The sequence below is a fragment of the Nerophis lumbriciformis genome, linkage group LG17, assembly GCF_033978685.3.
Source record: "Nerophis lumbriciformis linkage group LG17, RoL_Nlum_v2.1, whole genome shotgun sequence".
NCBI lineage: Eukaryota > Metazoa > Chordata > Actinopteri > Syngnathiformes > Syngnathidae > Nerophis > Nerophis lumbriciformis.
The window spans coordinates 22,168,976-22,193,384 of record NC_084564.2 but is presented as its reverse complement, the minus strand read 5'-3'; the positions used below and the strand labels follow the sequence as shown (position 1 = coordinate 22,193,384).

The window sequence follows — 24,409 nt, the reverse complement described above, 5'->3', positions numbered from 1 at the left end:
AAGCAGCAAGAACTCTATGTTGTTTTCAAGGGCCTGCTACATAAAAGTTAGTCAAAGTTAGTGCATGTCAGCCCTCTAGTAGTGTTTTGGTTTAGTTTTTAATTCAAGTTTTTTTTTAACAGAACTTTCGGGCCAGTCTGGCCAGTTAAATGCCCTAAAATACACTCTGAAGGAATATAATACAGTACATATTTCCCATGCTTCATCTTAGCACTCTCTGCTGGAGCATTGCTCATAATGCAAATACCATGCTGAATATTTTCTAACTATATTTTTTGCTTGCAGGAGTATGCCTCGGCACTGCTGCTCAATGGCTACCAGACTGTGGAAGACCTCATGCACCTGCAGGAGAAACACCTGATTGAGTTAAACGTGAACGACCCTGAGCACAGGCACAAGCTGCTGGCTGCCGCCCAGTGCCACTACCCAGAAGGTCAGAAACACACACAAACAGGATACATTTTGATGCAATATCTGTGTAATCGTGGCTTTTTATGGCAAAAGGCTTATTTATACTCACTTTAAAGTAGTATAAACATAACATAAACGTAAACTAATCGTGGCTTTTTATGCCAAAAGGCTTATTTATACTCACTTTAAAGTAGTATAAACATAACATAAACGTAAACTAACCATACGTTATAAATAGTTGTTTTTTTCTTAACACCTACTCTACTTTAGTTGGAAATGTTTTTCTCAAAAGTAAATGTAAAAAAAAACAAAAGCCGAGCCGTTTGCACCACACGGAGTGGAAATAGACATATAAAGGCTTATTTCTAACTTCCTGTTCCTCACACAGAAAGTGCTTGAGAGGCTGCAAGGTTTTTTCCTGTAAATCGTTCGTCTCAAAGAGAAAAAAAAAAAAGCGATGGTGTAGAAACTGAACTGTAGTAGTGTTACTGCCAGATGGGTTCAAAGCAAATAAAGGTCATTTTTGATGTGTGTCGAAACAGATGGCCGCTTGTTGACTCACATGTTCGTAACTTAATAAAATGTATGTTATGTGAGGGTGTGAGGATTAACAGATTTTTATTAGTAGAATATATTTTTTTATTTTTTTTTGGGAGTGAGAAGTCACAGATGGTTGAGTCCTACCATGAGTTTTTCTTAGCTAATGAAAAAGCCCATTTGCATCTTCTTCATTGGCCTATTTTCAACTTGATGTTTTTGTGCCTGTAGGGGATGATGTCAGAGACGTAGAGGAGAGTGGAGCCTCAAGCGGTCCACAGGAAGACGACAGCGACTGTCCAAGAGACTCTGGCTGCTTTATCCCGTCCGAATGCACGGACAGCAAGGAAGACGCCGAGCAGCTGGCAGACGCTGTGGCTTCTTAATAACCTAATCCTCATTTGACTGATAACATACTATACGGACTTTGTCACTGTCAAAATGCTAGTATATTTCATTTCAAATCATCACATCTGTTATTGCATTCAAAAATGCCACTTGTATTTATTTCATTTTGAGTCATTCAGCGTTTTTACTTATAAAGCCTTTATTTATTTTCTCTTGTTTCTATTGTCATTTGGGATTTAGAAAATGTATAAACTATACAAACTTGCCTTTGACTGTATATATCGTGTACTGTGCTGGGGGTGAGGGGTAATGGTGTTAATGAGAATGATTCTGTAAATATTAAAGTCTGCCAAATATGTTATTGAATCAATTTGTCATTATTCATCTGATAATCAAATATAATGACATACATTTATAGTATTTTCACCTGCGATGAGGTGGCGATTTGTCCAGGGTGTACCCCGCCTTCCGCCCGATTGTAGCTGAGATAGGCTCCAGCGCCCCCCGCGACCCCAAAAGGGAATAAGCGGTAGAAAATGGATGGATGGATATAGTATTTTCAAAATGTAGAAAGAGAAACAATTCTGACTGCAATATTAGTTTTAAAATAGTTTACATGTTTTTCAAAGTATGTAAATAGTTTAAAAAAAGTTTTTTTGCAAATTGTAGGAGGTTTGTACAGGTTTGGGTTGAATAATTTTGAGTGCAACTCTACTATGGCGCTAAATTGGGGCCAACGAGTTGTACTTGAAAAAAAATAACTTTTATACTGAAAAATACATGAGCCTACTGTACTCAAAATAAAAATTAGAGCACACATTAAAAAAAATCTAAAAAAAAAAAAAAAAAAGGAATAAATAATTTGTTTCAAAATAATTGATTGAATGAATCATAACTGCATTCAACCTGGAAGAAAGTGTGTCTTATTTTTGTTTTGAATACACTGATATATTTTTACAAATTATTATGCATTCAAATTTCAGGTTTATTTTTCCAACTTTTGGCACAATTTAGCTCTAGTAGCTCTACTCGGAAAATTACTAGGTTATTATTATTATTATTAAGTTTGTATTCATGAATAGTAGTAATAATACATTTTAATATTGCATATACATATAAATAGGTGGGAATAAATAAAATGTACTAATGAATAATTATTTTTTTCAGCTACAAAGCCTTTGGCCCTTATTTAGCTACCTACTGTACTAGGAAGACTTACTAAGCTAATGTTATCTTTTCTTTTTTTATATAATAGTAATAACAACAGTATTATATTTGATTTGAAATATATGAATAGAACGACAATGAAAATAATACTAGTGGAATAATATAATTATACATACTGCGTGTGTACAAACATGATATTGTCGTATTCAAAGCAACAATATATCAATAAATAAAAAACTACAAATATGAGGACTGTACGAAAACGTCTCTTTTTCTCCCAATGCGATGTTTGTGTCTCGCAAAAGAGCCTGGGAAATGCTGTTTTCTACTGAAACCGTTGTCTTGTTGAGAGTGTTGCATTTAACTACATTACCCAGCATCCACCTCGCCACGGTCCAACGCTGACGTGTACTAGGAAGTGTCAGTGTCGCATTATTAGCAAAGCTGAGACTTACCGGCGTGTTTGTGTTTTTTAACAACATATAGAGGCTATTTTAGCGGCGGGACGCCTTCTTGAAAACACGTTAATATGTCGGGGGAGATATCAATAATAGGTAAGTTGAATGTTTAACGAGCTTTAAAGAACAACTCGAGTAAAAAGCTGTGTGAAGAAATGTGTGCGTTTGGCTTACAGGTTCCGTGATCCTGGGACTGTTCCTGGCGGGTTATTTGGGCCAGCAGTATTTGCCGCCGCCCAAGCCGCGTGTGATCGGTCTGGACTTGGGCACCACTTTTTGCTCGGTGGGTGTGTTTCACCCTGGCAGCGGGGAGGTGGAGGTGATCGCGGACGAGGAGGGCAGGACGAGCATCCCCAGCGCCGTCACCTTCACCGACATGGCGGTGCTAGTCGGACACGAGGCCGTGGACGTGGCGGACAAGGACCCCCAGAACACCATCTATGATGCCAAGAGGTTCATTGGCAAGATCTTTGCTCCTGGGCTGCTGGAGCAAGAGAGCCGCCGCTACCCTTTCAAGGTGGGCGCCATAATATATGACGTCATGTTCATAACAAAATGGTAAACCATTCTCAGGGGTGTCAAACTCGTTTTAATTGAGGGCCACATCGCAAATATGGCTACCCATACTTGCCAACCTTTAGACCTCCGAATTCGGGGGGGTGGGCGTGGTTAAGGGGGCGGAGTATATTTATAGCTAGAATTCACTGAAATTAAAGTATTTCTTATATATATATATATATATATATATATATATATATTAGAGATGATAATATCGGCCCGCCAATATTATCGGCCGATAAATGCTTTAGAATGTAATATCGAAAATTATCTGTATCGTTTTTTTTATTATTGGTATCTGTTTATTTTTATAAAAAAATGTTTTTAATTAAATCAACATAAAAAACACAAGATACACTTACAATTAGTACACCAACCCAAAAAACCTCCCTCCCCCATTTACACTCATTCACACTAAAGGGTTGTTTCTTTCTGTTATTAATATTCTGGTTCCTACATTATATATCAATACAGTCTGCAAGGGATACAGTCCGTAAGCACACATGATTGTGCGTGCTGCTGGTCCACATGATAATATCGGCCCGCCAATATTATCGGCCGATAAATGCTTTAGAATGTAATATCGAAAATTATCTGTATCGTTTTTTTTATTATTGGTATCGGTTTATTTTTATAAAACATTTTTTTTTATTAAATCAACATAAAAAACACAAGATACACTTACAATTAGTACACCAACCCAAAGAACCTCCCTCCCCCATTTACACTCATTCACACAAAAGGGTTGTTTCTTTCTGTTATTAATATTCTGGTTCCTACATTATATATCAATATAGATCAATACAGTCTGCAGCGATACAGTCTGTAAGCACTCATGATTGTGCGTGCTGCTGGTCCACTAATAGTACTAACCCTTAACAGTTAATTTTACTCATTTTCATTAATTACTATTTTCTATGTAACTGTTTTTATATTGTTTTACTTCCTTTTTTTAAGAAAATGATTTTAATTTATTTATCTTATTTTATTTGTATTTATTTTTTTTAAAAGGACCTTATCTTCACCATACCTGGTTGTCCAAATTATACAGGTAAAAGCCAGTAAATTAGAATATTTTGAAAAACTTGATTTATTTCAGTAATTGCATTCAAAAGGTGTAACTTGTACATTATATTTATTCATTGCACACAGACTGATGCATTCAAATGTTTATTTCATTTAATTTTGATGATTTGAAGTGGCAACAAATGAAAATCCAAAATTCCGTGTGTCACAAAATTAGAATATTGTGTAAGGGTTAAATTTTGAAGACACCTGGTGCCACAAACTAATCAGCTGATTAACTCAAAACACCTGCAAAGGGCTTTAAATGGTCTCTCAGTCCAGTTCTGAAGCCTACACAAACATGGGGAAGACTTCAGATTTGACAGCTGTCCAAAAGGCAACCATCGACACATTGCACAAGGAGGGAGACACAAAAGGTTATTGCTGAAGAGCCTGGCTGTTCTCAGAGCTCTGTGTCCAAACACATTAATGGAGAGGCAAAGAGAAGGAAAAACTGTGGTCAGAAAAAGTGTACAAGCGATAGGGATCACCGCGCCCTGGTCAAGATTGTGAAAAAAAACCCATTCAAAAATGTGGGGGAGATTCAGAAGGAGTGGACAGCTGCTGGAGTCAGTGCTTCAAGATCCACCACCAAGAGACTCTTGAAAGACATGGGTTTCAACTGCCGCATACCTCGTGTCAAGCCACTGTTGACCAAGAAACAGCGCGAAAAGCGTCTCACCTGGGCTAAGGAAAAAAAGAGCTGGACTGCTGCTGAGTGGTCCAAAGTCATGTTTTCTGACGAAAGCAAATTTTGCATTTCCTTTGGAAATCGAGGTCCCAGAGTCTGGAGGAAGACAGGAGAGGCACAGGATCCACGTTGCCTGAAGTCTAGTGTAAAGTTTCCACCATCAGTGATGGTTTGGGGTGCCATGTCATCTTTGCTCCTGGGCTGCTGGAGCAAGAGAGCCGCCGCTACCCCTTCAAGGTGGGCGCCATAATATATGACGTCATGTTCATAACAAAATGGTAAACCATTCTCAGGGATGTCAAACTCGTTTTAATTGAGGGCCACATCGCAAATATGGCTACCCATACTTGCCAACCTTTAGACCTCCGAATTCGGGGGGGTGGGCGTGGTTAAGGGGGCGGAGTATATTTATAGCTAGAATTCACTGAAATTAAAGTATTTCTTATATATATATATATATATATATTAGAGATGATAATATCGGCCCGCCAATATTATCGGCCGATAAATGCTTTAGAATGTAATATCGAAAATTATCTGTATCGTTTTTTTTATTATTGGTATCTGTTTATTTTTATAAAAAAATGTTTTTAATTAAATCAACATAAAAAACACAAGATACACTTACAATTAGTACACCAACCCAAAAAACCTCCCTCCCCCATTTACACTCATTCACACTAAAGGGTTGTTTCTTTCTGTTATTAATATTCTGGTTCCTACATTATATATCAATACAGTCTGCAAGGGATACAGTCCGTAAGCACACATGATTGTGCGTGCTGCTGGTCCACATGATAATATCGGCCCGCCAATATTATCGGCCGATAAATGCTTTAGAATGTAATATCGAAAATTATCTGTATCGTTTTTTTTATTATTGGTATCGGTTTATTTTTATAAAACTTTTTTTTTTATTAAATCAACATAAAAAACACAAGATACACTTACAATTAGTACACCAACCCAAAGAACCTCCCTCCCCCATTTACACTCATTCACACAAAAGGGTTGTTTCTTTCTGTTATTAATATTCTGGTTCCTACATTATATATCAATATAGATCAATACAGTCTGCAGAGATACAGTCTGTAAGCACTCATGATTGTGCGTGCTGCTGGTCCACTAATAGTACTAACCCTTAACAGTTAATTTTACTCATTTTCATTAATTACTATTTTCTATGTAACTGTTTTTATATTGTTTTACTTCCTTTTTTTAAGAAAATGATTTTAATTTATTTATCTTATTTTATTTGTATTTATTTTTTTTAAAAGGACCTTATCTTCACCATACCTGGTTGTCCAAATTATACAGGTAAAAGCCAGTAAATTAGAATATTTTGAAAAACTTGATTTATTTCAGTAATTGCATTCAAAAGGTGTAACTTGTACATTATATTTATTCATTGCACACAGACTGATGCATTCAAATGTTTATTTCATTTAATTTTGATGATTTGAAGTGGCAACAAATGAAAATCCAAAATTCCGTGTGTCACAAAATTAGAATATTGTGTAAGGGTTAAATTTTGAAGACACCTGGTGCCACAAACTAATCAGCTGATTAACTCAAAACACCTGCAAAGGGCTTTAAATGGTCTCTCAGTCCAGTTCTGAAGCCTACACAAACATGGGGAAGACTTCAGATTTGACAGCTGTCCAAAAGGCAACCATCGACACATTGCACAAGGAGGGAAAGACACAAAAGGTTATTGCTGAAGAGCCTGGCTGTTCTCAGAGCTCTGTGTCCAAACACATTAATGGAGAGGCAAAGAGAAGGAAAAACTGTGGTCAGAAAAAGTGTACAAGCGATAGGGATCAGATTGTGAAAAAAAAACCATTCAAAAATGTGGGGGAGATTCAGAAGGAGTGGACAGCTGCTGGAGTCAGTGCTTCAAGATCCACCACCAAGAGACTCTTGAAAGACATGGGTTTCAACTGCCGCATACCTCGTGTCAAGCCACTGTTGACCAAGAAACAGCGCGAAAAGCGTCTCACCTGGGCTAAGGAAAAAAAGAGCTGGACTGCTGCTGAGTGGTCCAAAGTCATGTTTTCTGACGAAAGCAAATTTTGCATTTCCTTTGGAAATCAAGGTCCCAGAGTCTGGAGGAAGACAGGAGAGGCACAGGATCCACGTTGCCTGAAGTCTAGTGTAAAGTTTCCACCATCAGTGATGGTTTGGGGTGCCATGTCATCTGCTGGTGTCGGTCCACTCTGTTTCCTGAGATCCAGGGTCAACGCAGCCGTCTACCAGCAAGTTTTAGAGCACTTCATGCTTCCTGCTGCTGACCTGCTCTATGGAGATGGAGATTTCAAGTTCCAACAGGACTTGGCGCCTGCACACAGCGCAAAATCTACCCGTGCCTGGTTTACGGACCATGGTATTTCTGTTCTAAATTGGCCCGCCAACTCCCCTGACCTTAGCCCCATAGAAAATCTGTGGGGTATTGTGAAAAGGAAGATGCAGAATGCCAGACCCAAAAACGCAGAAGAGTTGAAGGCCACTATCAGAGCAACCTGGGCTCTCATAACACCTGAGCAGTGCCAGAAACTCTTCGACTCCATGCCACGCCGCATTAACGCAGTAATTGAGGCAAAAGGAGCTCCAACCAAGTATTGAGTATTGTACATGCTCATATTTTTCATTTTCATACTTTTCAGTTGGCCAACATTTCTAAAAATCCCTTTTTTGTATTAGCCTTAAGTAATATTCTAATTTTGTGACACACGGAATTTTGGATTTTCATTTGTTGCCACTTCAAATCATCAAAATTAAATGAAATAAACATTTTAATGCATCAGTCTGTGTGCAATGAATAAATATAATGTACAAGTTACACCTTTTGAATGCAATTACTGAAATAAATCAAGTTTTTCAAAATATTCTAATTTACTGGCTTTTACCTGTAATGTGTTAATTCCACGACTGTATATATTGGTATCGGTTGATATCGGTATCGGTAATTAAGGGTTTGGTCAATATCGGATATCGGCAAAAAGCCATTATCGGACATCCCTAATATATATATATATATATATATATATATATATATATATATATAGTACAGTAATGAAAACACAGTTGTTCTACTAACTGTACTGTACATGCTGCTTACTTTAAAAAAACAAAAAAAACACTTACCTTTCACTATTTGAGTAGCTTTTGTTCTGCCATTTGAGTACTGGCGAGCGATCTCTGAATCTGTGTCAGTGTATTGTAATAATCCCAGGAATGTAGGCTCATACGACTTCTTTTGTTTATCTTGTCTTTATTGCACAAGATGTAATTCAACCACACAACAGCTCCAATGTGTGTCTATCCCTTTTCCCGGCACAACTCGAACACCCACTTCCTATTAACAACGTCACTTCCCTATCTCTCCCGGAAGTCCCGCCCCCCAGCCAAAGTCATTGGCTAACACCCCGTAGCCAGCCGCTACAGTATGAACGTGCCGGCTGGAATAAACACACGCTGAGATATAGCTCCGTGCCTGCCTACTTTATGGGTTATAGATAAACCTATGGATAACGGAGACATATATAATAGTCTCCTTTTCAGGTGAGAGACGACGCTAAAGGCAGTGCCTTTAAGGCACGCCCCCAATATTGTTGTACGGTTGGAAATCGGGAGATTTTCGGGAGAATGGTTGTCCCGGGAGATTTTCGGGAGAGGCACTGAAATTCGGGAGTCTCCCGGAAAATTCGGGAGAGTTGGCAAGTATGTGGCTACCCTCGGAGGGCCAGTTGCAGTGCAGATAGAAAAAGTAATAACACATGAAAACAAGAGGGAAACATTATAAAAAAACATTAATTACTTTCTAGAAGAGCACAGAGCTGATGCAACCAGCTGCCACATCAGCGGCACCATTTTACATACAGCTACAAAAGTCAAACTCAATGAAGCATAAAAAATGAGCAATACATAATGGATATTGTGCACATACCATTGCACCGTTTTTAGACCAAAACACAACAAAAACACCTTCATAAGTTCCACGCCAGCAGCAAAGCCAAATACAGGAACAGACATGGCACGCCACATTGAATGATGTGGCCTACCTCTTAAATGATGTTGCAGGCCACAGCATGGTGGGCTTCATTGAATGATGTGGCTGACCACGTTAAATAGCGTGGTGGGCTACATTGAATAATGTGGCCTACCACTTAAATGATGTTACAGACCACATTAAATAGTGTGGTGGGCTACATTGAATGATGTGGCCTACCACGTTAAATGATGTTACAGGCCACTTTAAATAGCGTGGTGGGCTACATTGAATGATGTGGCTTACCACTTAAATAATGTCGCAGACCACGTTAAATAGCATGGTGGGCTACATTGAATGATGTGGCCTACCACTTAAATAATGTTGCAGACCACGTTAAATAGCGTGGTGGGCTACCACATTAAATTATGTTGCAGTTCACTTTAAATAGCGTGGTGGGCTACATTGAATGATGTGGCCTACCACTTAAATAATGTTGCAGACCATGTTAAATAGCGTGGTGGGCTACATTGAATGATGTGGCCTACCACGTTAAATGATGCTACAGGCCACTTTAAATAGCGTGGTGGGTTACATTGAAGGATGTGGCCTACCACTTAAATAATGTTGCAGACCATGTTAAATAGCGTGGTGGGCTACATTGAATGATGTGGCTTACCGCTTAAATAATGTTGCAGACCACTTAAATAGTGTGGTGTGGTGCATTGAATGATGTGGCCTACCACGTTAAATTATGTTTCGGGCCATTTTAAATAGCGTGGTGGGCTACATTGAATGATGTGGCCTACCACTTAAATAATGTTGCAGACTACGTTAAATAGCGTGGTGGGCTACATTGAATGATGTGGCCTACCACATTAAATGATGTTACAGGCCACATTAAATAGTGTGGTGGGCTAAATTGAATGATGTGGCCTACCACAATAAATTATGTTGCAGGCCACTTTAAATAGTGTGGTGGGCTACTTCGAATGAGGTGGCCTACCACATTAAATTATGTTGCAGGCCACTTTAAATAGCGTGGTGGGCTACATTGAATGATGTGGCAGACCACATTGAATGATGTGGCAAGCCAAATTAAAATATTGTGGCAGGCTACATTGAATGACAATAAAAAACACGGTGAGCCACAATGAACAATTTGGCAGAGCACATTGAATAATGTGACGGGTCAAATTAAATGACGATTGTAGGCCACATTAAATGACGATTGTAGGCCACATTAAATGACATGGTGAGCCACATTGAATAATGTGACGGGCCACGTTAAATGACATGGTGAGCCACATTGAATAATGTGACGGGCCACATTAAATTACATGGTGAGCCACGCAAAAAATGATGTGGCAGACCACATTAAATAACATGGTGAGCCACATTGAATAACGTGATGGGCCACTTAAAATGATGCGGCGGGCCACATTAAATGGCAGACCACATTAAATAAAATAGTGAGCCACATTAAATCAGATTACCTGAAGGGCCACATAAAATAAAATGAGGGACCACATTAAGTAATGCGGCGGGCCAGATCGAGCCCCGAGGCCCTGAGTTTGACACCTGTGCTTTAAGTGCTCGTAAGTAACTTGCCCCCCCTCCCCCTCCAGGTTATTAACAACAATGGGAGCGCAGAGTTCGCCATTACCGCCAACGGCAGCTTCACGGTGACCCCGGAGTTCATCGGCTCCAGGCTGCTGCTGAAGATGAAGAAGATGGCCGAGCGACGGCTCGACGCCCTCGTCCGCAGCGCCGTCATCTCCGTCCCCGCAGAGTTCGACGAGACGCAAAGGAACCAGACTATCAAGGCCGCCAATCTCGCTGGTGAGAGAACAAGGAGACTTAAATATTCCTATTGGAAAAGGTTGCCTGGAGGTTGTTGTTGTTGTTATTAATAAGTTGTTTTGACCAACGGCTGGCAAAACTTTGTGATGGTGCAAACCCCCCGAGTCAGACACATACGGCCTCTCTATCCATCATTTACAACAGTGGTTCTTAAACTTTTTTCACCAAATACCACCTCAGAAAACACTTGGCTCTCCAAGTACCACCATAATGACCAACATTAGAATACAGTAGCGTAGCAGGCCTAAGTATTCATTAAAAACAAGTCAGAGGTTTTATTTAACAATTTTGGCCAATGTAACATTGCACACAGTTTGAACCATAAGATAGTTTAAAACATTAAGTGATTCTTTGGTGCACCACTAGATGGAGTATCATAGTTTGAGGATCATTAATTAAGACATTGAAAAGATTTTAAAAAGCAAATGAATTGCTGACTGTGGGTCTGAAAAAAACAAACCCTGGTATGTTGTGCCAAGCATTTTTGTAGCGGTAAATAGTTCTCGTTGTCACAAACAAGCTAACTTTGGGTCTTGCAGGTTTGGAGATTCTGCGCGTGATCAACGAGCCGACGGCGGCGGCCATGGCGTACGGCCTACACAAGGTGGACGTCTTCAATGTGCTGGTGGTGGACCTCGGCGGAGGAACCCTGGACGTGTCTCTGCTCAACAAGCAGGGCGGCATGTTCTTCACAAGAGCCATGGCCGGTAAAAGTCCTTCTCCGTGGACCGAGCAGACCTTCCCGGCTTGTTTTCAAATTCTGGGGTTTTTTGTGCAGGCAACAACAAGTTAGGAGGACAAGACTTCAGCCAGAGGTTGCTCCAGTACGCCACGGAGCGAGTCCGACAGGAGTACGGGGTCCCGCCCACTCTGAAGGCGGACATCCATCGCCTCCGCCAAGCCGTGGAGGCCGCCAAGCTCAACCTTACCCTCCAACCTAGCGCCGCCATCAGGGTGCCGCTGCATCTCCATGACAACGCAGCGGAAAGCTCGGCCCCGACGAAGGTCCTCTTCCAGGCGACGGTCACCCGCCAGCTCTTCGAGGAGCTGAACGAGGACCTGTTCCAGAAGATCCTAGCCCCCGTGGAGACGGTGCTCGCCGAGGGCCACCTGGGAAAAGCCGAGGTGGACGAGATCGTCCTGGTAGGCGGCTCAACCAGGATACCGCGCATCAGGAGGCTCATCAGCGAGTATTTCGGGAAGGAGCCCAACACGTCGGTGGACCCCGACCTGGCCGTGGTGATGGGCGTGGCCATCCAGGCCGGCATCATGGGGGGCTCGTGGCCGCTACAAGTCAGCGCCATCGAGATCCCCAACAGACATCTTCGGAAGACAAACTTCAGCTAGTGTGTTTATTTGGAGACTGTGTAGACAGCCTGAATGTACGTACGCTGGCACCGACAACATTCCTTTTGGACACGCAGTCATACTTGAAGAACAAAAAAGGGCCAACCAGCACTTTAATTGTACACAACTTGTGTAATTTATTTCTCAGGGAGGAGTCCCACTGTTACAATGCACGGGGACCACAGGGTTATCAGTTGAATATCTCGAAGAGAAATTGGGATTGTTTGTCAGTTCCCGAGCAGTTTTGAGGTGCCGTGTGACCAACACAAGCCTAATGTGTTGTATTATACTACTGCTCAACCACAAACAGTTCTAACAGCTTAAACTTGTATGTTTGGGTTTTAAATATTTAATAACGTACTTGTATGCTTCAGTTGTTTCGCTACAGTTTGTTGGGAAAAGTTGCTTTGTACTCAACGCAGTAAACTTGTGAGCCATGTTGTACGTACGAGTCGTTGCTGTACTCCTTACGTCCTGTAGATGTCGCTAGCGCGCTTATCAAAATGTCAAGACGTATCAAGAAAACATTTCCGTCTTCTGTGCCCGCAAACTTATACCCTGAGTTTGTAAACCATATTTAAAATGTAGCAATTGACACAAAAGTGAAAAAAACCGATTTAAAGTTTGATTTATTAAGTTATGTTTAATGTAAAGTTGTCGAAAAATCATATGCCGCAATGCATGCTGGGAGCGCTGTGTCCCAGCAAAAACATAACCTAATAAATTATACATTTGCAGAGTGCCACATATATACATTAATCGATCAAATACTAATCAATAGCGTTATTTAGGGTAACTCGTACTCACGTGAAAGGTGACTTCTGTGCAATTTTGCATTCCTTTGATTCCTACGCATGCGCAGATGCAGGGGTCGGAATCGAACCTTTGACGTATCTTCTACGACAAACAAAAGCATGCACATTTACACAACAGGATGAATAATATATTTGAAAAATAAAAGCCAGCAGTGTTTTTCAACTTTTGAGCCGAGGCACGTAATCTCATTGGAAAATATCCCGAGGCACACCACGAGCAGACAACGTTAAGAAATGACTCGGTAGCCTTTATTGACAATATAAACTCGTTCTCATCAAATACCTGACGGGATTGTTCAACATTAATTCATACAATAATGAAAAAGAGATTCTTAAGCTCAATAAGCAATTTCTTGGGTAAGTAAAAAAAAAAAAAAAAAATCCACTAATTCTTTTATCTCAAATGAGGCCCACAAAGCAATTACCTATCTACCTGCTGCCACCTACTGCTACGGAAGAGTATTACATGGTTACTCTATTAATCATTAGGACAGCACGGACACAACAACGGCACATTATTTGTAAAATACAATTAGTGGTTTGCAAAAAATATATTTTTTAGAACAAGTAGGTGACATTTCAAAATTTTTCCATGACACACTAGTGATTAAACGGTCAAAGCAAGGTTTTTTTTTACTTTACCTGTGACTTGACTAGTGTAAACTAAAAAAAAGCAACTTTGTTTAGAGTTCACTTCAGAGGCAAAATACAAACCAAAGACAAAGTGCCCTTTTTAGTTAGCTTACACTTTTATTCACACATAACATTTGACAGCAGCGACAAACATGAAGATGCTTCAGGTTTGTAAACAATAAAATAGCCCCAACATTCTTGCAGGGAAGTAAAGACGACGTCCTCTAATTGTCACGTGACTCCAAAGTGTTCTTTTGTTGGCTTGCAAATGACGTCATTCACAACACTGCACCGCAGGCTAAACAGGTTACATACTTAAAAAAAAAAAGATTCACTTGTTCCTGACTGTACAGCTGAGCTCACACACATGATATGATCATAACTGTTACATGCAGCAGCATTTGCACACTTTCAAATGTTACCATCGACCGACACAGCCGCTGTGAGCATAATTCATGCTGGATTGTGGATATAAATAAAAGGCATCAGTGCTTAGAATGGAAGGACCTGCTTGGGAGAATTAGCTTACAAATGAAAATTCTGGACTCTCTTAAGTCAATTCCGTGGATAAAAAGTGCTGAGTCAAAAGTAATATACATTATATATTTTTGTCCAGGAAGCAAAGACATTATTTACAAAAATGTACACGCTTGTTTCCTCATCTTGTGGCTGAAAGTGCGCCATCATTGGCTCACAGGTCGGTCAGTGTAGTAGTCATCATAATCATTGCTGTTGTCTGTGTAGGGCTCGTCACTGCCGGCAACGCCATTGCCCACCTCTGGAGGGAGCCAAAGCACACAAGGGGTTGTGTTACATGACAGCGTTTGAAAAACACAAAAAGTGCAGAGAATCCACATGAGCACGAAGGACATTTTATACACAAGATATACAGCAGAAATAATATAAATTATAAATAAATCAATAACATTCATAAAGTGTTTTTTTCAGTACTCAAATACACTGTTTATGATTTATATATTACAATGTAATATTTCCATCCATCCATTTTCTACCGCTTATCCCTTTGGGGGGCGCATAGGGTGCTGGAGCCTATCTCAGCTGCATTCGCCAGGGCCAACACAGATAGACAACATTCACACACTAGGGCCAATTTTTAGTGTTGCCAATCAACCTATCCCCCGGTGCATGTCTTTGGAGGTGGGAGGAAGCCGGAGTACCCAGAGGGAACCCACGCAGTCACGGGGAGAACATGCAAACTCCACACAGAAAGATCCCGAGTGCAGGATCAAACCCAGGACCTTCGTATTGTGAGGCGGATGCACTAACCCCTGTTTCACCGTGCTGCCAATGTAATATTTAAAACACTTAAATGATAAGGTGTCAATCAAAAGTTAAAAGTTAAAGTTAAAGTACCAAAGATCGTCACACACACACTAGGTTGCGAAATTATTCTCTGCATTTGACCCATGACCCGTGATCACCCCCTGGGAGGTGAGGAGAGCAGTGGGGGCTGCGCCTGGGAATCATTTTTGGTGAATTAACCCCCAATTCCAACCCTTGATGCTGAGTGCCAAGCAGGGAGGTAATGGGCCCCATTTTTATAGTGAAGTGAAGTGAAGTGAATTATATTTATATAGCGCTTTTCTCCATTGACTCAAAGCGCCTTTACATAGTGAACAGTCTTACATGCAGCACAGTCTTTGGTGACCTGTGCTGCAGGCGTGACATTTGTTCTGTTCTTAACACCCACAGTTGTCATACAAATGTAAAAATAAGTCAAGTTATGAGCACCCCCCACAACCCCAAAAGGGACAAGCAGTAGAAAATGGATGGATGATACTATTAAAACACAAAAACACTTTCATGATGACTGCCTACCACTCTTTAAAATGGTGTACATTCAAGTAAATGCAGATTCATTCATCATAATTAATCATATTCTAGTGCTATGTTATTTGTACGGTAAGCGTTTTTAGAGCAATAGTACATGACACTACTTTTCTATAGATGGAAAAAAAAGAAGAAGCTTGCAATCAATTTTATCAAAGCATGAACAGCTGTTTGGTTGCAGACAGAGAGAAAGAGGAAAGTGGGAAAGGTCAAAGTCGTGCATAGCGAGAGTATGGACAACTAAACAAAAGGCGCCATGTTGGCTACCTAGGATGTGTGCGGTTGCAATTGTTCTCAGGTTTTCCTGACAAAAATAAACCAAAATAATAAGTATATAGTTCTTAACATACTAAAGCTCATAGACTTACAATAAGAAATGCTTTTATTTCGTGAAAGTAAATTTTTGCGGCTGCATTTGATCCACTCCTCCGCTACATTCATGCAGTGTTTGGTGACCAGCAGGCTCTCTAACACACTCCCGCTGGCGCAATATACAAACCCCGTTTCCATATGAGTTGGGAAATTGTGTTAGATGAAAATATAAACGGAATACAACGATTTGCAAATCCTTTTCAACCCATATTCAGTTGAATATGCTACAAAGACAACATATTTGATGTTCAAACTGATAAACATTTTTTCTTTTGCAAATAATCATTAACTTTAGAATTTGATGCCAGCAACACGTGACAAAGAAGTTGGGAAAGGTGGCAATAAATACTGATAAAGTTGAGGAATGCTCCACAGGTGAACAGGCAAATTGGGAACAGGTGGGTGCCATGATTGGGTATAAAAGTAGATTCCATGAAATGCTCAGTCATTCACAAACAAGGATGGGGCGAGGGTCACCACTTTGTCAACAAATGCGTGAGCAAATTGTTGAACAGTTTAAGAAAAACCTTTCTCACCCAGCTATTGCAAGGAATTTAGGGATTTCACCATCTATGGTCCGTAATATCATCAAAGGGTTCAGAGAATCTGGGGAAATCACTGCACGTAAGCAGCTAAGCCCGTGACCTTCGATCCCTCAGGCTGTACTGCATCAACAAGCGACATCAGTGTGTAAAGGATATCACCACATGGGCTCAGGAACACTTCAGAAACCCACTGTCAGTAACTACAGTTGGTCGCTACATCTGTAAGTGCAAGTTAAAACTCTCCTACGCAAGGCGAAAACCGTTTATCAACAACACCCAAAAACACAGTCGGCTTCGCTGGGCCTGAGCTCATCTAAGATGGACTGATACAAAGTGGAAAAGTGTCCTGTGGTCTGACGAGTCCACATTTCAAATTGTTTTTGGAAACTGTGGACGTCGTGTCCTCCGGACCAAAGAGGAAAAGAACCATCCGGATTGTTATAGGCGCAAAGTTGAAAAGCCAGAATATGTGATGGTATGGGGGTGTATTAGTGCCCAAGACATGGGTATCTTACACATCTGTGAAGGCGCCATTAATGCTGAAAGGTACATACAGGTTTTGGAGCAACATATGTTGCCATCCAAGCGACGTTACCATGGACGCCCCTGCTTATTTCAGCAAGACAATGCCAAGCCACGTGTTACATCAACGTGGCTTCATAGTAAAAGAGTGCGGGTACTAGACTGGCCTGCCTGTAGTCCAGACCTGTCTCCCATTGAAAATGTGTGGTGCATTATGAAGCCTAAAATACCACAACGGAGACCCCCGGACTGTTGAACAACTTAAGCTGTACATCAAGCAAGAATGGGAAAGAATTCCACCTGAGAAGCTTAAAAAATGTGTCTCCTCAGTTCCCAAATGTTTACTGAGTGTTGTTAAAAGGAAAGGCCATGTGTTACAGTGGTGAACATGCCCTTTCCCAACTACTTTGGCACGTGTTGCAGGCATGAAATTCTAAGTTAATTATTATTTGCAAAAAAATAAATAAAGTTTATGAGTTTGAACATCAAATAGGTTGTCTTTGTAGTGCATTCAATTGAATATGGGTTGAAAAGGATTTGCAAATCATTGTATTCCGTTTATATTTACATTCAACAAAATTTCCCAACTCATATGGAAACGGGGTTTGTACGTCAATTACGGAGAAATTATAACTGTAGTGTGAAGTATGTCGACTGTGGTAGCTGCTTCTAATGAATTGTAAGCAATATCAGCAGAATACATTTTACTTTAGTTTTTTAAAAATATTTTTCATAGGTCTTGTTGTGGTGAGTCTGCATGGCTTCCTGATTTCAACATCACCATATTTACTTGAACATTGAACTAATGCTGCTTTTTACTGCAATATTTACCATGTATTTATATATTGACACATATGTATTAGTTATATGTTTTTGTACTGGATTTTTGCCAAGTACAATTAATAATTAACTGACTGTTAATTTGCATGTATGTTTGTAATCATGGAAACCAATAAAACATACCAACAACAAAAACAGTTTGTCAACTGTGTTTGGATTTTTTGTGAAACATATCTATCATAAACATATCTGGTACACGCGCATTTTATATAAGTTTTAGGATAAAAAATATTTATCAAATTTGTTATGGCTTCAGCTCGCACAATGACCTAATTATAATGGTGTTCATTCTGTACTGATATCTAATTTGCATATTATATGTCATTAAAACAACCAAATGTTGACAATGAAGGACTTTTTAACAGTTGTACCACACCAATACATATTTGAAAACATATTGATCAGTTTGAAATGCTGGTAGACTTTTAGGGCTGTCAAATTGTTATAGACAACTTAAGTAATATAGATGAACAAGATTTGTGCAATCCAGTGACGTGCAGTCACTAGAGGCAGGTGAGGCTGGGCCTCACGTGCAATCATGGAAAGAAAAAAAATGTAAAACAAAAATTAATTAAATTGTTATATGTATCCAGTGATTATACTATAAAGTTATTTTCCATTTAACTTCACCAGTTTTAGATTATTTTTATTTAAAAATCGCTAAATTTTCACATTTGCCGTTCAAATACTGAGAAGAGACTTGCGGTAAGTCACCAGCCAGTTGAGCCTCGCCATGGATTGCGCAATGACTCGGCTAACTGCTGGCCTGCTGTGCAGTGAGACCATATTGCTATATGAATTATATTATACATTTCCATAGTTTAGTTAGCTGAGGTATATAATGTACAGTGTATTTTGTCAACAACTGTATGTGTGTAACGTATTTCTTGTGCTGAGCAATCATAAAACGGCTGCGAAGACGCACTGGCTGAGGCTCGCAGTAATCCCGCCTCATGGTGGTAGAGGGCGCTAGTGATCCCAGCGATCATTTTTGCGACTACTCGGCTGCAGAATAAGTGACAACAAGCAGCAACAGTTAGCGATCGTTTATTTTTTTCCTCTCGCCTGGACTTTTAACATGGAGCATTACATATCTAAAATAAAACAGTTTTCTAAACTGGAAATTAAAGGAAGATCTCCATCAAGACAGAGAGACTTTTAAAACTGAAGAAAGATAAGGAAGACTTCTATAAACAAGTTATTGATGCTGTTGTTCAGAAGGAGCAGCGCATGGACTTCATTTATAAGTAAAGGTAAGACCATAATAACGTTTTTTTATTATTAAATGTGCTTTTTTGTGTGCTACAGTTTGTATGTGTAAAGTTAAAGTTAAGTTCAAGTACCAGTGATTGTCACACACACTAAGTGTGGTGAAATTTGTCCTCTGCATTTGACCCATCCCCTTGATCACCCCCTGTGAGGTGAGGGGAGCAGTGGGCAGCAGCGGCGCCGCGCCCGGGAATCATTTTTGGTGATTTAACCCCCAATTCCAACCTTTGATGCTGAGTGCCAAGCAGGGAAGAATGCTGGTATGAGCTTTTAAACATAACCCGTTAACTGCTACCAATGAAATGGTGAATAAGATACTCTTTAGGGTTCATATGTTTGTAAATCTGACTGTGATGAAGTTAGTGCCTCACCAGCCATCAACCTCACCGCACGTCACTGGTGCAATCTAATACATTTCTATGAACATTTAAATAATTTTACATATTAACCTTTCTTTGAAAGCTTTAAACCGTTCACTGTCACAAAAATCATTGCAAAAATTGAATAGGCATAAGAGAAGCACTGTTAAGAAAAGATTGGATAAAAAGATCAAGCGTCATGTCCAGAGTACATTGTATCGAAGTTATGGTCAAGAAGGTCAGAAAAGGACAATTTCTGTTATCTAACCCCGCACAAGACGCTGTTGTCATTGGCAATCAGCTTTACCGGCGAACCTTCACTTCCCATACTTTTTCCCTTTGTGGGCAGCGGGGAAAGTGATGCAAATGCCTTGGCGAGTGGAGCAGCCCCACGCTGCACAGCAGGGCATGTTTACACGGCAAAAAACTCTTGAATTAAAAGAGAAGTCGAATGAGGAGGTACAGTGTTGGCATCACTCCACCTGTGGCCAGCTCAAAGTTGGTGTCTAACATGGCGCCATGTAGTCACACGAGGGGCTTTTGACCAATCATTTAGGAGATGGTCTGAAACCGAGGTGGCCGTACTCTTAATACACGACTCTGGCCCTTCCCAAGGAAAAACAGACGGCGTGACTGCTACTGAGGCATACAATTGCTGTCGTTCTGACCGGAGTATTTCTGACAAAATAATAAATATAAATGGTTATATTTGTTTAGCGCTTTTCTACCTTTTTTTTTTTAGGAACTCAAAGCGTTTTGACACTATTTCCACATTCACCCATTCACACACACATTCACACATTGATGGTGGGAGCTGCCATGCAAGGCCCTAACCAGGACCCATCAGGAGCAAGGGTGAAGTGTCTTGCTCAAGGACACAACGGACATGACTAGGATGGTAGAAGGAGGGGATTGAACCAGTAACCTTCAGATCGCTGACACGGCCACTCTCCCAACTTCGCCACGCCGTCCCCATCTGTACATAGTTCTAAACATACTACAGCTCATTAACGTATAATAAAACATGCTTCTATTTTTTTGAAAATATAATTTTGCAGCGCAAAAAATGTAAAAACAATTATGCATCACTCATTATCAGTGTTGGGTTGGTTACTGAAAACCAGTAACTAGTTAGTTACTTTATTTCAAAAGTAACTCAGTTACAAACGCAGTTACTTACACCAAAAAGTAACGCGTTACTGTGAAAAGTAACTAGAGGTGTCCGATAATATCGGCCTGCCGATATTATCGGCCGATAAATGCGTTAAAATGTAATATTGGAAATTATCGGTATCGTTTCTTTTTTGTTTTTTGTAATTTATTTATTTATTTATTTTTTTAAACTAAATCAACATAAAAAACACAAGATACACTTACAATTAGTGCACCAACCCAAAAAACCTCCCCTCACACAAAAGGGTTGTTTCTTTCTGTTACTAATATTCTGGTTCCTACATTATATATCAATATATATCAATACAGTCTGCAAGGGATACAGTCCATAAGCACACATGATTGTGCGTGCTGCTGGTCCACTAATAGTACTAACCTTTAACAGTTAATTTTACTCATTTTCATTAATTACTAGTTTCTATGTAACTGTTTTTATATTGTTTTACTTTCTTTTTTATTCAAGAAAATGTTTTTAATTTATTCATCTTATTTTATTTTATTAATTAAAAAAAAAAAAGTACCTTATCTTCACCATACCTGGTTGTCCAAATTAGGCATAATAATGTGTTAATTCCACGACTGTATACATCGGTTGATATTGGTATCGGTTGATATCGGTATTGGTAATTAAAGGGTTGGACAATATCGGAATATCGGATATCGGCAAAAAGCCATTATCGGACATCCCTAAAAGTAACTATTTAGTTGTTGTTTTTTTCTTCTTTTTAAAAAAAAAAAAAGCTCCCATTAATGCCCTTTTAGCCTTCATTTCAGTACTGTTATTGCACTGGAGAATAATACAATCTGTTGATCAACTTGACATGCATTTGCATCACTGAACTCTGCTAAGCAATGTGGTCTACATACAACACACAAAGACAAAGATATGTTTCAAAGGGCCAATATATTTCAGGCCAGAACAAATTGACAAAACTATTTTAAATAGCTGCAACATAAGTAACAAACAGCATAATAACAACAAAGCTGTAAACCTGGCTTCACCTAAGGAAGGCACACGTGACATACACAAAGTCTAACCAGGCAGATTTGAATTGTTGTTTTGGGCAGTAGACGGGATCTTTGATCCAAGACACAACTTACATTTAACCAAAATGTTCTTTTCTTTGTGCCCGACAAAAAAAAAGAAGTGAGAATATCTCCATGTTAAGACACTCGAGTTGAGTGTCTTAACATGGGCTGCGGCTCTGTTGTTAGTAAACACAGACACGCCCCTCCCCTCCCCACACCCAGACACACACAGAGCGCGCTTCCGGCTTGTGACACAAGAAGAATCAGAAGGACGACACTGCAGCGCTCCAATAAAACACACTCAGATCTTCTGTTTCTAGCCAATACTACATAAAAAATATTGTAAAATAACGCAGTAACGCATCATGTAGTAACGGTAACTGAGTTAGTGAATATAAAAAATAACGCGTTAGATTACTAGTTACCGCCGAAACTAACGGCATTACAAAGTAACACGTTAGTCCCAACACTGCTCATTATGTATTATCCTAACTTTCTTTTTTTGTAACATGCTAAGTGAATAAGTGCACTTTTGTACTTATTTCCCTCTATTTTTACACAATAACTCAGATATGGTAACACTACCGAGCAGTAGAGAATATGGAGTGATTTTTTTTTGGTCCAGAACATCCACCCATCCATTTTCTACCGCTTGTCCCTTTTGGGGTCGCGGGGGATGCTAGAGCCTATCTCAGCTGCATTCGGGCGGAAGGCGGGGTACAACCTGGACAAGTCGCCACCTCATCACAGGGCCAACACAGATAGACAGACAGACAACATTCACACTCACATTCACACACTAGGGCCAATTTAGTGTTGCCAATCAACCTATCCCCAGGTGCATGTCTTTGGAGGTGGGAGGAAGCCGGTGTTCCTGGGGGAATCCACGCAGTCACGGGGAGAACATGCAAACTCCACACAGAAAAAACCAGGCTCACTCAGGACTACTCAGGACCTTCGTATTGTGAGGCACATGCACTAACCCCTGTTCCACCGTGCTATTTGGCTTTATTCATTATTGACATATTTCTCGCTATTTTATGTTGTATCATTTTTTATGAGATTTCCAGTTCGTTTTTCTCATCCATTATCACACCCCAAACTTTGTTTTATTTTAACTTTTCAATGTCCGTCTATTTGAATTAGTGTTTGAGCTACTTTTCTGCTGCTACTGAATTGCATCATTTTAGTTGAGATGTAAAAGCTTTTCACAATTATCGCAGGTGGAGCACCCCCATGCTGCACAACAGGGCTTTTTTACACGTCGAAAAACTAACGAGGAAGCGCCGCAAACACATAGCATCAGCTCAAAGTTGGTAGCAGTCAAGGCGCCCTGTAGTCACGTGACTGCCTTTTGACCAATCATTGAGGAGATCGCCTGAAACCGAGTTGGCCGTACTCTCTTTACACACGACTCTGGGAAAGTTGAGCCAACAGTGCCATGAAGTGGCTGAAATAATTCCTACACAGGCCTGACTTTGCCAGGTGGATGATCATAAATGTTACACTTAGCTGCAACGAAATAGTTTTTAAGGTGCGATAAGAATGCTAAAAACTACCATGGATACCAGAGGGTGAAAACATAAAACTAAAAGCGATTCGCACCATGGATGCGCCTCGCAAATAAAACTTTTATAAAATGTAAAAAGAAGCTAAGCTCTGTACAAATACAAAATTCTACCCGAACTTTGACAATAAGCTTACAATGACGCTGGATTCTTGTGCGACTTTACTAGGCCTTGGTAAGGGAGTCTGACTTTAAGAGACTTACCTTTGACCCCTCCCAGTGCCAGACAGACTGGGGCACCCTTAAAGCTTCACTATGGGCGAGGGTAGCAGGCAGGTAGCATGGAGGCAGGGATGGAGATGGTTGTGTGGGGAAAGTGGGCAAGGACGCAGACTAGGAAAGAATGAGGAATAGGTCGCTGATGGCGCAGACGATGGACACACACGGAGAGATGGCGGGGTCAGGCTGAGGCGGCTACTGGGTTTGACCTTTCGACATGGATGAGAGGAAGGGGGAAGAGGAGGAGGAGGAGAGTTCACAGACACTCGAGAGGCAGCATGCTGGGTTCAGATACCGTCCGTCACCATCCTCACCAGAGAAGATGAGCTTCTCCTTCATGACGTTGAGGTCCCGGCTGGACCTCCTGACCGCGGCGCTCAGCATGATCTGCTCAGGGTTGTAGCTGCGCATGCCGCTGGTTCGATACCTGCGGGGGGAGGTGGGGTAATGTCAGCTCAGGAAATGGTGTCATCAGTAACTGCTGCTGCTCATCCTGCTCTCATGTTGTAGACCAGAGGGGACCACATGTTTTCACTGAGATATTCTTTACATTGTCATTCATTCAACGTGCAAAAATTCCTCCAACATAACATGATTAACAAAATATTCAAACTTTTTTTTTCCTATTCGTTATTACTATCATTATTGAATTAAATTGCTTTTTAGAATGCTTTAACATAAAAATGTACCAAACTTTGCAAGCACCGCAAATGTAACAAAAACAAATGAATCTCGATAAGTGCACTCGTGAGTTTCAGTGAAGTCTGGCACAACATTCATTG

General features: G+C 40.3%; 3 protein-coding genes across 8 annotated transcripts in view; 2 read left to right on the top strand and 1 right to left on the bottom strand.

Moving 5' to 3' along the window:
• samsn1a (SAM domain, SH3 domain and nuclear localisation signals 1a) overlaps nucleotides 1–1,662 on the top strand; it is a 28,896-nt gene extending 27,234 nt beyond the window's left edge. For all 3 annotated transcript variants that reach the window (XM_061972744.2, XM_061972745.2, XM_061972743.2), the window contains 2 exons: nucleotides 286–433; nucleotides 1,180–1,662. In XM_061972744.2, the coding sequence (XP_061828728.2) occupies nucleotides 286–433; nucleotides 1,180–1,334 (303 nt within the window). In that variant the 3' untranslated portion in view covers nucleotides 1,335–1,662. The remainder of the gene's footprint in view (nucleotides 1–285; nucleotides 434–1,179) is intronic.
• A 1,147-nt stretch (nucleotides 1,663–2,809) lies between these two features.
• Nucleotides 2,810–12,647, top strand: hspa13 (heat shock protein 70 family, member 13). Its single transcript, XM_061972742.2, has 5 exons — nucleotides 2,810–3,017; nucleotides 3,098–3,438; nucleotides 10,852–11,065; nucleotides 11,626–11,793; nucleotides 11,865–12,647. Exons 1-5 carry the CDS (start codon nucleotides 2,993–2,995, stop codon nucleotides 12,431–12,433), a joined length of 1,317 nt encoding a protein of 438 aa, XP_061828726.1. The 5' UTR covers nucleotides 2,810–2,992; the 3' UTR covers nucleotides 12,434–12,647.
• Nucleotides 12,648–13,978: 1,331 nt separating this feature from the next.
• gdpd5b (glycerophosphodiester phosphodiesterase domain containing 5b) overlaps nucleotides 13,979–24,409 on the bottom strand; it is a 75,545-nt gene continuing 65,114 nt past the window's right edge. For 2 of the 4 annotated variants that reach the window (XR_009816602.2, XR_009816603.2), the window contains 3 exons: nucleotides 23,942–24,054; nucleotides 23,613–23,836; nucleotides 13,979–14,659 (listed from right to left, as the gene is read on the bottom strand). Coding sequence is in view for 2 of the 4 variants with exons in the window: in XM_061972740.2 (XP_061828724.1) it covers nucleotides 14,565–14,659; nucleotides 23,942–24,054 (208 nt within the window). In the remaining 2 variants the exon portion in view is untranslated. The remainder of the gene's footprint in view (nucleotides 14,660–23,612; nucleotides 23,837–23,941; nucleotides 24,055–24,409) is intronic. The other 2 variants (XM_061972740.2, XM_061972741.2) reach the window with 1 other exon arrangement.

Coding starts and splice junctions, on each gene's coding strand:
- hspa13 (XM_061972742.2), top strand. CDS start 2,993: ATGTCGGGGGAGATATCAATAATAG. Junction 3,018..3,097: donor GGGGGAGATATCAATAATAG/GTAAGTTGAATG, acceptor TTTGGCTTACAG/GTTCCGTGATCCTGGGACTG. Junction 11,794..11,864: donor CTTCACAAGAGCCATGGCCG/GTAAAAGTCCTT, acceptor TTTTTTGTGCAG/GCAACAACAAGTTAGGAGGA.